The sequence below is a fragment of the Zootoca vivipara genome, chromosome Z2 (genome assembly GCF_965207765.1).
Source record: "Zootoca vivipara chromosome Z2, rZooViv2.hap1.1, whole genome shotgun sequence".
Taxonomy (NCBI): domain Eukaryota; kingdom Metazoa; phylum Chordata; class Lepidosauria; order Squamata; family Lacertidae; genus Zootoca; species Zootoca vivipara.
In genome coordinates this window covers 4,134,780-4,147,749 of record NC_142585.1, presented here as the reverse complement: position 1 = coordinate 4,147,749, position 12,970 = coordinate 4,134,780, and the positions used below count along the sequence as shown (strand labels likewise).

At 47.6% G+C, this 12,970-nt stretch overlaps 1 protein-coding gene across 1 annotated transcript in view; it reads left to right on the top strand.

Annotated features, from left to right (window-relative positions):
• Positions 1 to 12,970, top strand: part of GPC3 (glypican 3) — a 196,185-nt gene that overhangs the window by 78,480 nt on the left and 104,735 nt on the right. The window contains exon 3 of the mRNA XM_088665404.1: positions 1,332 to 2,026. Coding sequence (XP_088521530.1) covers positions 1,332 to 2,026 — 695 coding nt within the window. The remainder of the gene's footprint in view (positions 1 to 1,331; positions 2,027 to 12,970) is intronic.

The window sequence follows — 12,970 nt, the reverse complement described above, 5'->3', positions numbered from 1 at the left end:
TTTTACATTTTAAAGGAAGTCAGGGTTTTTTGGGGGGTGGGGGGAGCTTGGGCTTGGGCTGCTCTGCATGCCTTGGCTGCTGCCAGCCCAAGGGGGGGGGGAGGCGCAAATAACAAAAGAATAACAAGAATGTCCCTTGGGGGTTCTTCTGCTTTAGGTTTTGGACATGCCATAGATTCTTTCAATTGTTTCAAACTCCAGAGCAATATCATGAAGCATCTTATTAATACTGCAAAAGCTTCCCATCAAGTTGATTCTGCAAAGTGCTCTGGTGCTCCACAGATACAGACGTTAAGGCAGTAGTCTCTATCCTGTGCATTTCTCAACATTAATTTGATGTCTGCCTGCATTATTTTGATTCATTTGATTGCAGGCCAGTTTTTCAGCCTGAGCTCCATAGCTTTGTTTGCTGCTATCACAACACCTTCAACTGTTTGAATACATTCGGATGTGAGGTTTTTGCCCAATCTTGGGGCAACTCCTTCCAGACGGGCTAACACTGTTGCATCAAGTGACTTTTCTTCTCATTCTGAATTATTTTTGCCAATCCTTTGAGGCTGTGCTGCTGTAGTGGGACTGCCGCATTCCCGTTCCAGCGGTTCTCTGCTGGTCTGAGAAAGAGTCAAAAACCAGTCATGCAGTGTGGTGTTATTTGGGAGTTTTCAGCTTCTACAGTGCATAGCCCTTAGCTGTCAAGTATCCCGTTTTTCATGGGAAACTCCCGGATTTTAATCCGTTTCCCACTGTTCTCCCGAATGGAGAAAAATCCCGGAAAACCCCCCTCCCCGGATTTCCTACCTGCCATTGAGCCTACATTTTGGGTGCTGCTCTGACCATATGTGGGCACCGGAAATAGGGCAGAGCAGCACTGGAAGTCACTTCTACGCATGCTCAGCGGCCATCTTGGTGGTGGCCGCATGCTTCTACGCAACGTCCGGTGCCGCACTGCTGCTGATCCCACATTTTTCAGCAGGAGACTTGGCAGGTATGGTGGGGGGGGCGTGGCACAGTTTAAAGCAAATGATTTAATTAAAGCAGACTGTGCTTCTAATTGCCTTCAGGGTGAGAGGGAGTCATGGTTTAAGATGCCCTTTTCACTCCGTGATGTAACCACTCCCCTTTAATCGTTTTCAGTTTGGACTTCTTTTTCTCCTTGTGTGGTTCTGTGGATGTGCCTTCAGAAGGCATGGGAGATGTATCTATACATTGCCTGAAACTGGTTTAAAGACCCTCCTCGTAGAAGAAGACCCACATAGAAGAAGACTCCCCTGTTTCTGCTTTCTGGAAACAGGATTCACTGACCCCTCCTCCTTTCTTTCTTTTTTTTCCAGAAGCCTTTGAAATTGTAGTGCGGCATGCGAGAAACTACACCAACTCCATGTTCAGAAACTATTATCGCAATATAGCTGCCAGAGCTTCTAAATTGGTGGGGGAGTTTTTTACAGACATATCCTTGTACATCCTGGGCTCAGACATCAACGTCAATGACATGATAAATGAATTCTTTGACAGCTTGTTCCCATTGGTCTACCCGCGCCTGATGAAGCCGGGCTCACTGGATCCTTCACTGGAAATGACCGAGTGCCTCCGACTTGCTCAGCGAGACCTGAAGGTGTTTGGGAACTTTCCCAAAATCATGATGACACAGGTGTCCAAGTCTCTCCAGGTGACGCGAGTCTTCCTCCAGGCGCTCAACCTTGGCATTGAGGTGGTGAACACCACTGACCACTTGAAGTTCAGCAAGGACTGTGGGAGGGCCCTGCTGAAGATGTGGTACTGTGCCCATTGCCAAGACCTTATGATGGTGCAGCCATGTGCTGGGTTCTGTGGCTCTGTGCTGCAGGGGTGCCTGGCCAGCGTGGTGGAGATAGATAGCTATTGGCAGGAGTACCTCCGTTCTCTGGAAGGGCTGACGAGAGGCATGAGGGGCATCTACAACATGGAGCATGTGCTTCTCAGTCTCTTCTCCTTGATACAAGATGCCATCACGTACATGCAGAAGAATGCTGGGAAGCTGTCAGTGACGGTGAGTTCTCCTTCCAGTTTTTACAGACCATTTGCTCTACAGTGGGAAGCAGTTCTGCTTCTGAATACCAGTAACTAGAACCTGCAGGAGGGGAGCTTAGGGCCAGCTTGCTGGTTTCCCGTTGGGGCATCTGGCTGGCCATCGGGAGAGCAGGATACTGAGCCAGGCATGCCACTGGCCTGATCCAGCAGGCTCTTCTCATGTTTCTATTATTTCTTTATTTCTTTGAGAGGGGTGAGCGGAAAGAAACATATGCAGAAGCAGCTACGTGTGAACATGTGCAATAGAGCTTAGCAACAGCTGAGGAAAATCCCAGATCCCAAATCAGGCTGATCCGGGGTTTGCTTGGAATGGGTTTGAGGCATTCTTGGGTTGGATGCACCTGGGAAAATCTGCCACTGTCAAAGTGGGTGGCCATTTTAAACCCTAATTAAACATGCAGTTGTGGGAGGGGAGGATAAGGAGATGCAGGCGGATACTCTCGCCTGTCCTTTCCCCCCTTCCTCGCTACTGACTGCATAGTACCCCCTGAGTCTCTTCCTCCCTGCAGAGGCTGAAGATGTGCCCCTTTACCCTATTTTCAGGGCCCACCTTGTTTCACATTGCTTTGGACTGTTTTCTGATACTGTGTTTTAATTCTTGTCACCTGCCCTAGTACCTTGGGGTGAAGGAAGGGGAAATGATAAACAAACAAACAAACAAACAAAAAATTAAATTAGGATTTAAAACATGAAAAGGAAGTATTTGGGTGTAATATAGAACTGCAATGATGTTGGCCACATTTACACATAGAAACCAACTGCCTTCTAGATGGTTTTTGTTTTTATATTAAATAGTGAGGAGCGAAGGGTGGTTTACAGTATAAAAACACAAAATGCATAATATAGTAAACGCAACAATACAACCCTCCCACAGTTTATGAGGCCTGGGAGAAGAGGAATGCTTTTGCCTGACAACTAAAAATACAGTATGGCAGTGATGGGCAACCTTTTGAGCTTGGTGTGTCAAATTTCGCCAAAAAACCGAGCATAACTCGGGTGGTGTGTCACTTCAAGAAAAAAACATAATTTCATGATATTTATAGTTTAAATAACAAAAATGTATACTTGTAATATATAACTGTATTTAATAAAGAAAAAACTAATTATTTAAGCAAACCAAACCTAAAACCCCTTATTTATCACAAAGTGCCCAGAGTTGTTGAGCTTTTTGGGGGGGAGCTGCTGACCAAAGTTTTGGAGGTTTTTTGTGGGGTGCCCCAAAGCTGCTGCGCTTTGGGGGGGGGAGAACAGAAATAAATGAGGCATAATACCTTCGCTGGAACTAACACGCAGCACCAACATAGTCTGCCAAAGCGCCAAAAAAACCAGCACAGAACTGGTTAAAAAATGAACGCTGTTACACCCAATCATCGTCTGCCAAAGCGCCAGAAAAAACAGCACAGAAAGGGTTAAAACAATCTCTGGCTACCAGCAACAACAACAACAAAAAAGGATCTGGGTTTTAAGAGCGGAGACAACAGGTTTTAACAGCGGAGACAAGCTGTAGCGTGATGAGGAGCGGGAGAACAAATGGGGGGGGACAACAACAACAGCGCGAATGGGCCGATGGGCCGCGTGCCAGCAGTGAGGGCTCTGTGTGTCACATCTGACACGCCTGTCATAGGTTCACCATCACTGCGGGATGTAATGAAGGCCCCAGGTGAGCCTCCCTGGGGAGAGCATTGCACAAACAAGGAGCCACTGCAGAAAAGGCCCGTTCTCATGTTGCCGCTCTCCAGACCTCTCATGGAGAGAGGGCACACGAAGAAGGGCCTCAGAAGATGATCTCAGGGTCCAGGAAGATCAATATGGGGGGAGGCAGTCCTTGAGGAATTGTAGTCCTGAGCTGTTTAAGGTTCAGCACTTTGAACTGGGTCCAGAAACTATTTGGCAGTCAGTGCAGATGGGCCAGGATTCACATTATATGTTCAAACTATCCTGCCCCAGTGAGTAACCTGGCTGCTAAATTTTTGCACCATCTGAAGTTTCCAAACCATCTTCAGAGGCAGTTTCTTGTAATTGTAAATGAAGATAACATCAGATTGCAAAAAAAAGGTATTGCAAAAAAACTGCATTCTGATTCCTCCCCAGTATATCTTCAGAAAATGCCCCCCACTGAACCTCATGCTCTGGAGGAAGGAGCAGACACAAGTGTACATGAGAAGAATGGGAGGGTCCCTCCTCACTCATAGAATCATAGAATAGAATCATAGAATCGTAGAGTTGGAAGAGACCACAAGGGCCATCCAGTCCAACCCCCTGCCAAGCAGGAAACACCATCAAAGCATTCTTGACATATGGCTGTCAAGCCTCTGCTTAGACCTCTAAAGAAGGAGACTCCACCACACTCCTTGGGAGCAAATTCCACTGCTGAACAGCTCTTACTGTCAGGAAGTTCTTCCTAATGTTTAGCTGGAATCTTCTTTCTTGTAGTTTGAATCCATTACTCCGTGTCCGCTTCTCTGGAGCAGCAGAAAACAACCTTTCTCCCTCCTCTATATGACATCCTTTCATATATTTGAACATGGCTATCATATCACCCCTTAACCTTCTCTTCTCCAGGATAAACATACCCAGCTCCCTAAGCCGTTCCTCATAAGGCACGGGTGTCAAACACAAGGCCCGGGGGCCAAATCCGGCCCGCCAGACCTTGTCATGTGGCCCGCCGAGCGCCCCAGCCAGCGGGACCCAGCCGACAAAGCGCCGACAAACAGCTGGGGCCTGAGGGGGGGGGTAGAAAGGCGGCCGGAGCAGCGCTGCGTGGAGCGCCCTGAGCCACAGCAGGAGAAGGAGGAGGCAGCTTGCCAGGTCAGCGCCCAGCAGCGCCGCACGGAGAGTCCCGAGCCTCTGCGACGCAGCAGTGTTCTGTAGCACTTTGAATCCTCCTCCTCCTGCCACGGCTCGGCGCCTGGAAACGGCGGCTGCTGCTGCTGAAGCACAGACAAAGCACCCAGCAGCGCCGCGTGGAGGAGGAAGAGGATTCAAAGTGCTACAGAGCACTGCTGCGTCCCAGAGGCTCAGGACTCTCCGTACGGCGCTGCCGGGCACCGACCCGGCAAGCCGCCTCCTCCTCTTGCCTCACCTCCACCACCTCCTCCTCCTGCCGCGGCTCAGCCTCATGAACGTGAGCTCAGCAGCGGCTCAGCCTCATGAACGTGCAACTCTGAGGCTTTACGCACATCTCCTAAAACGGACACCCGCTGCCTCACGCTGCACGGGAAATGCTTTTTGCCCCTGGGTCCCTTCGCGCTCTTTTCTGGCGCTGAATCAAGGTGGCGACCCCCCCTTCCCTTTCTTCCTTCCTTTCTCTCGTTCTTATTCTTTCTTTCCCTCTCTACTTCCTTCCTTCTTTCTCCCTTTCCGTCTTCTCTCCCTCTTTCTTTTTCTTTCCTTCTTTATTCCCTTCCTTCTTTCCTACTCTTCTTTCTCTCCCCTCTTTCCTTCCTCTCTCCCTCCTGCTCCCTCTTTTCTTTCTTCCTTCCTTCCTTCCTTCCTTCCGTCCTTCCCATCTTTCTTCCTCTCCCTCATTCTTATTCTTTCTTTCCCTCTCTACTTCCTTCCTTCTTTCTCCCTTTCCGTCTTCTCTCCCTCTTTCTTTTTCCTTCCTTCTTTATTCCCTTCCTTCTTTCCTACTCTTCTTTCTCTCCCCTCTTTCCTTCCTTCCTCTCTCCCTCCCACTCCCTCTTTCTTTCCTTCCTTCCTTCCTTCCTTCCTTCCTTCCTTCCTTCCTTCCTTCCTTCCTTCCCATCTTTCTTCCTCTCCCTCATTCTTATTCTTTCTTTCCCTCTCTACTTCCTTCCTTCTTTCTCCCTTTCTGTCTTCTCTCCCTCTTTCTTTTTCTTTCCTTCTTTATTCCCTCCCTTCTTTCCTACTCTTCTTTCTCTCCCCTCTTTTCTTCCTTCCTCCCTCCCCTCCCCTCCCCTCCCTCTCCCTCTCCTCAGAAACATAGGATGCTGCTTTATACTTCTGGCCCTTAAACCCTGGAACCAGGAGAGCAGCTCCAGTGAGTCAACCTCAGCCAGTCCCTTTGGTGAAGGGTGGTGGCTCACTGGCAGAACATCTGTCCTGCATGCAGAAGGACCCCAGCATCTCCAGGTACCAGTAGCTCTGCAAAGCTCCTGCATGAAACCCTAGCGAGCCTCCACCACCCAGTGCAGTTACCAAAAATCATTTTTCAATAAATTGTACAATGATTGTACATTTGAATATCTACTTGCCATTATTCTGACTATGTTTCTGCTTTCAGAGCTAGTTATTACTTACATTATTACAAAAAACAGTAATAATTGAATGCAGTGACAATAATTTATGATAATAAAGAGTGGACACATAGTCCTACAGATACAACCGGCCCTTTGAGGTTGACCAAACTGCTGATGCGGCCCCCGATGAATTTGAGTTTGACACCCCTGTCATAAGGCATTATTTCCAGGCCTTTGACCATTTTGGTTGCCCTCTTCTGGACACATTCCAGCTTGTCAGTATCCTTCTTGAACTGTGGTGCCCAGAACTGGACACAGTTCTCCAGGTGAGGTCTGACCAGAGCAGAATACAGTGGTACTATTACTTCCCTTGATGTAGATGCTATACTCCTATTGATGCAGCCCAGAATTGCATTGGCTTTTTTAGCTGCTGCATCACACTGTTGACTCATGTCAAGTTTGTGGTCTACCAAGACTCCTAGGTCCTTTTCACATGTACTGCTCTCAAGCCAGGTGTCTCCCATCCTGTATTTGTGCCTTTCATTTTTTTTTTTTTTGCCCAAGTGTAGTACTTTACATTTCTCCCTTTTAACATTGTCTAATCTGTTAAGGTCATTTTGAAGTGTGATCCTGTCCTCGAATGAGGCTTCACTCAAGCCTCCTGGAACCCTACCAGAAAGTTTTTTCAGCAGAACAGTTGTCAGATTTCCTTGAAGACCAGCCTTGCCAGTGATGTTTAAATGCTGCTGATGACCAGTGTAAATGAGAGAGGCTTCCTTTCCCTCTCCTTGAAATTCACTTTGCATTGACCAGCCTGGGGGTGTGGGGGTCTTGATGATGGCTAACTCTCCTACAACAACATGGGGCTGGATCAAGTGTTCTCTATTCATTGGCACAAGGACTTTTGCACTAGAGGATGGATGAGTTTGAATATTGCACAACAGAGGAATCCAGTGCAACAGTTGTGCTAGTGGACACTCGTTGCCCAGGCAATTGAGGTGCACTCTGTTGTGCAACAATGTTATGAGTGATCTGTTTGCTCGTTCATTTGTGCAACAACTTTCTGCTGGCACAAAACATTTCACCTTTGGAATGAATGTGCAGTTGACTTGCAACTTGTGAGATTGCAGCTTTACGCAGCCAGCCAGCTGAAATCACCCAAATTAAATGCACACAAGGTGGAGAGCTTATAAGCTCTCAGACTTGCTTACTGGGGTCTGAGAGGTTCACAGAGCCTGGCTAGCAAGGCACAGAACAAAGCTTGCTTGGAATGTCAGCTTCAGAAAGGTGGGGATGGTTATGTGGGGTTGTTCTGGCTATACCCACAACTTTGTGTGCAATCCCTGGGATGTAACCCTGTGCGTGATGCATGTCAACTGTCCCACTAAATGACTTTAACTTACTGCTCCATTGGATACAACCTATAGATTTCTTTTTTAAAAATTTCATCAGTATAATAACAAGAAAATGGAAAGAAACATTGGCAGCTCATGTCAACAATAAAAATAATACACCAATTCTGAAATATATATCTTGATGCAGTTTGTCCATATGGCCAAATAGGCATCTAAATGAGATTGATGGTTATCGGATCCATATTTTAAAATTTGTGCATCCCTATAACAATATTTGGCTTAGCCTGAGTGCTTTAGAATGACCTCCCTTCCAGTTGAGCAATGTGTTGTCAGAATTAATTATCTGTGCTGTTTGTTCTTCTTCCCCATTGCATTCCCAGGAAGTCCCATGAGTACTTAGAATCATAGAATCATAGAGTTGGAAGAGACCACAAGGGCCATCCAGTCCAACCCCCTGCCAAGCAGGAAACACCATCAAAGCATTCTTGACATATGCCTGTCAAGCCTCTGCTTAAAGACCTCCAAAGAAGGAGACTCCACCACACTCCTTGGTAGCAAATTCCACTGCCGAACAACTCTTACTGTCAGGAAGTTCTTCCTAATGTTTAGGTAGAATCTTCTTTCTTGAAGTTTGAATCCATTGCTCCGTGTCCGCTTCTCTGGAGCAGCAGAAAAAAATCTTCCTCCCTCCTCTATATGACATCCTTTTATATATTTGAACATGGCTATCATATCACCCCTTAACCTTCTCTTCTCCAGGCTAAACATACCCAGCTCCCTAAGCCGTTCCTTGTAAGGCATCGGTTCGAGGCCTTTGACCATTTTGGTTGCCCTCATCTGGACACGTTCCAGCTTGTCAGTATCTTTCTTGAACTGTGGTGCCCAGAACTGGACACAGTACTCCAGGTGAGGTCTGACCAGAGCAGAATACAGTGGTACTATTACTTCCCTTGATCTAGATGCTATACTCCTATTGATGCAGCCCAGAATTGCATTGGCTTTTTTAGCTGCTGCATCACACTGCTGACTCATGTCAAGTTTGTGGTCTACCAAGACTCCTAGATCCTTTTCACATGTACTGCTCTCAAGCCAGGTGTCACCCATCCTGTATTTGTGCCTTTCATTTTTTTTGCCCAAGTGTAGTACTTTACATTACTCCTTGTTAAAATTCATCTTGTTTGCTTTGGCCCAGTTGTCTAATCTGTTAAGGTCATTTTGAAGTGTGATCCTGTCCTCTGGGATATTAACCACCCCTCCCAATTTGGTGTCATCTGCAAACTTGATCAGGATGCCCTCAAGCCCATCATCCAAGGCATTGATAAAGATGTTGAATAAGATTGGGCCCAAGACAGAACCCTGTGGCACCCCACTAGTCACTACTCTCCAGGAGGAGAAGGAGCCATTGATGAGCACCCTTTGGGTTCGGTCAGTCAGCCAGTTAAAGATCCACTGAATGGTAGCATTGTCTAGCCCACATTTTACCAGCTTCTTTACAAGAATATCATGGGGCACCTTGTCAAAGGCCTTGCTGAAATCAAGATAGGCTACATCCACAGTGTTCCCTTCATCTACCAGGCTTGTAATTCTGTAAAAAAATGAGATTACTTGCAAGCAAGAAATACTCAGTTTGCAGTCTGTAACTGATGGATTTAGGAGAATGGGTCAATTCTGACCACTAGACATGCTGGCGGATGGCTGGCAGGAACTGTTCAGAATCCAGATGCTGCTATAAGCTGCTCTGAGTCAAACATAGAGTATCGTGGGCTTGGCAGAGAAATAGCTTTGGGTTGGTAGAATGCTGCTGTAGATGCAAAATGCAAAAAGGGCCTGGAGAGCTTTATTTGGGGCTAGGAGAAAGAGGAAGAGCAGAGAAGATTTAACTCACAGTTTGAAAGGAATGAAGTGTGATGAAGGATTTCTGCCTTACAAAAGGGCAACCAAAATAGTCAAAGGCCTGGAAACGATGCCTTATGAGGAACGGCTTAGGGAGCTGGGCATGTTTAGCCTGGAGAAGAGAAGGTTAAGGGGTGATATGATAGCCATGTTCAAATATATTAAAGGGGCCCCTGACCATCAGGTCCAGTCGTGTCCGACTCCGGGGTGCGGTGCTCATCTCGCTCTATAGGCCGAGGGAGCCAGCGTTTGTCTGCAGACAGCTTCCGGGTCATGTGGCCAGCATGACAAAGCTGCTTCTGGCGAACCAGAGCAGCGCACAGAAACGAAATATTAAAGGATGCCATATATAGGAGGGAGAAAGGTTGTTTTCTGCTGCTCCAGAGAAGCGGACACAGAGCAATGGATTCAAACCACAAGAAAGAAGATTCCACCTTAACATTAGGAAGAACTTCCTGAAAGTAAGAGCTGTTCGGCAGTGGAATTTGCTGCCAAGGAACTGTGGTGGAGTCTCCTTCTTTGGAGGTCTTTAAGCAGAGGCTTGACAGCCATCTGTCAGGAATGCTTTGATGGTGTTTCCTGCTTGGCAGGGGGTTGGACTGGATGGCCCTAGTGGTTTTTTCCAACTATGATTCTAACTGCAGGGAACTAGCTGACAGGTGGAGGGGGGCTAGGAGGAGGAAGGGCAGGTGATTTTAAACAAATGGCCTTTTCTGTTCTGGGATTAATAACTCGTGAACAATTTACTGGTACATTAAAGGTAAGCAAAGATTCAAATGGATAACTGGAGGAGAACCGTGATTAAAGCACTTGGGGATAAAGCTGTTCAGCATTTCACTTGTTACTCACAGCACCAATTTCACCGAAGTATCTGGGAGAGAAAAGGCTGCAGGTGACTTCAACATCCATGCTGAGGGTGCCTCAGTTCTCTCGCTCAGGAGTTCATGGCCTCCCCGGCAACAGTGGGTTTGTCTCAGGTGGTCATTGGTCCAACATTGGCCTGGAAATAGGGGGTAACCATCACCTCATTATCACGGTCAGAACACTTCATGGTGAGGTTTGGAATTGCAGCGATGATTCTCCCCTGCAAAGGCAAGGGACCATTTATGATGGCCCACTCCCAGAGACTGGTGAATTCCTGACTGTTCTGTGGATTTTCCAGATGATAGAGCAGGTGATCCTGTAGCTAAGGGGGGCAGGGAGGGTGGGGTGCCCTGGACGGCACTTACCTTGGGGGCGGGTGCACTGCCCAAGGTGATGCCCAAGGCCAGGCGCCCCAGAGCCTGGTGCACTGCTCCCAAAATCAGCACGGCCCAGGGCTTGGCTCCCAGTGTGCTGGGCTGTTGCGACTGTCCCCAGCCACCAGAGGGCAGCTGGGAGGGAAGCAACTACCCTGTGCTGATCCCACGGGGACTGCAGTGTGCCTGAGCCACAAAGGGTGCTCATCAATGGCTCCTCTTCATCCTGGAGAGTAGTGACTAGTGGGGTGCCACAGGGTTCTGTCTTGGGCCCAGTCTTATTCAACATCTTTATCAATGACTTGGATGATGGGCTTGAGGGCATCCTGAGCAAGTTTGCAGACGACACCAAATTGGGAGGGGTGGCTAATAAACCCAGAGGACAGGATCACAATTCAAAATGACCTTAACAGATTAGACAACTGGGCCAAAGCAAACAAGATGAATTTTAACAAGGAGAAATGTAAGGTACTACACTTGGGCAAAAAAAATGAAAGGCACAAATACAGGATGGGTGACACCTGGCTTGAGAGCAGTACATGTGAAAAGGATCTAGGAGTCTTGGTAGACCACAAGCTTGACATGAGTCAACAGTGTGATGCAGCAGCTAAAAAAGCCAATGCAATTCTGGGCTGCATCAATAGGAGTATAGCATCTAGATCAAGGGAAGTAATAGTACCACTGTATTCTGCTCTGGTCATCCTCACCTGGAGTACTGTGTCCAGTTCTGGGCACCACAGTTCAAGAAGGATACTGACAAACTGGAACGTGTCCAGAAGAGGGCAACCAAAATGGTCAAAGGCCTGGAAACGATGCCTTATGAGGAACGGCTTAGGGAGCTGGGTATGTTTAGCCTGGAGAAGAGAAGGTTAAGGGGTGATATGATAGCCATGTTCAAATATATAAAAGGATGTCATATAGAGGAGGGTGAAAGGTTGTTTTCTGCTGCTCCAGAGAAGCGGACACGGAGCAATGGATTCAAACTTCAAGAAAGAAGATTCCACCTAAACATTAGGAAGAACTTCCTGACAGTAAGAGCTGTTAGGCAGTGGAATTTGCTCCCAAGGAGTGTGGTGGAGTCTCCTTCTTTGGAGGTCTTTAAGCAGAGGCTTGACAGGCATATGTCAAGAATGCTTTGATGGTGTTTCCTGCTTGGCAGGGGGTTGGACTGGATGGCCCTTGTGGTCTCTTCCAACTCTATGATTCTATGATTCATCACTTACTGTTTGCTGCCCTGGGAGGAAGAGCTTGACATAAATAAATTGGATGTGTAGATGTGCTCTTCACTAGTGGTCCCAGGGCAGGTTATGGCAATTGCAGAAGAAAGGGAATGCCAGCATCTACAGCATAGAATGGTCCCCAGCAGACAAACTAGCAAATTACTGCTGAGACTGTCTCACTCCCACAGTAACAGATGGGGCTATAGTGAAGATATGAGGGGTGAGCATGTGGCTGCCTCGACAGAATTCCCTCCAAGTGGCCAAAGCGGGTAAAAGCAAATTCTCTCACACCCTCTTACCATGCCTTCCATCCTGTTTTATCTCTGATGTGTTCAATCAATTTTTAAATTGTCATTCATGGAGGCAAGGAGGATAACTAACTTTTTTATGCCTGGTTATGTTTCCGTTAGAGCTATTTCACACTCTGATGTTGAAAAGGAGAAGAGAAAACATCAGGCTGTGGCAGAGGGAGAGAAGGGAAGCAGGGCCATTCCACTGGTTCTGTTGAGACAGAAGTTGCACCTTTCGGCTCCCCCCCCTCACCTGTCCCCTAGTGATGCCCCTTGCTTTGTCTGCCTTGTTTAAGAACTGTAGCTTTTAAGAATGGGTGCCTGACATTGCTTCCCCCCACCCCTACTGATCCCCCTTTCCTTTTGTATTCTGTCTTATGGATTGTAAGCCTGGGTTTAAGGTAAAGGTAAAGGGACCCATTAGGTCCAGTCGTGACCAACTCTGGGGTTGCGCGCTCATCTCGCATTATTGGCCGAGGGAGCCGGGGTACAGCTTCCAGGTCATGTGGCCAGCATGACAAAGCCGCTTCTGGCAAACCAGAGCAGCACACGGAAACGCCATTTACCTTCCCGCTGTAGCGGTTCCTATTTATCTACTTGCATTTGACGTGCTTTCGAACTGCTAGGTTGGGAGGAGCTGGGACCAAGCAACGGGAGCTCACCCTGTCACAGGGATTCGTACCGCTGATCTTCTGATCAGCAAGC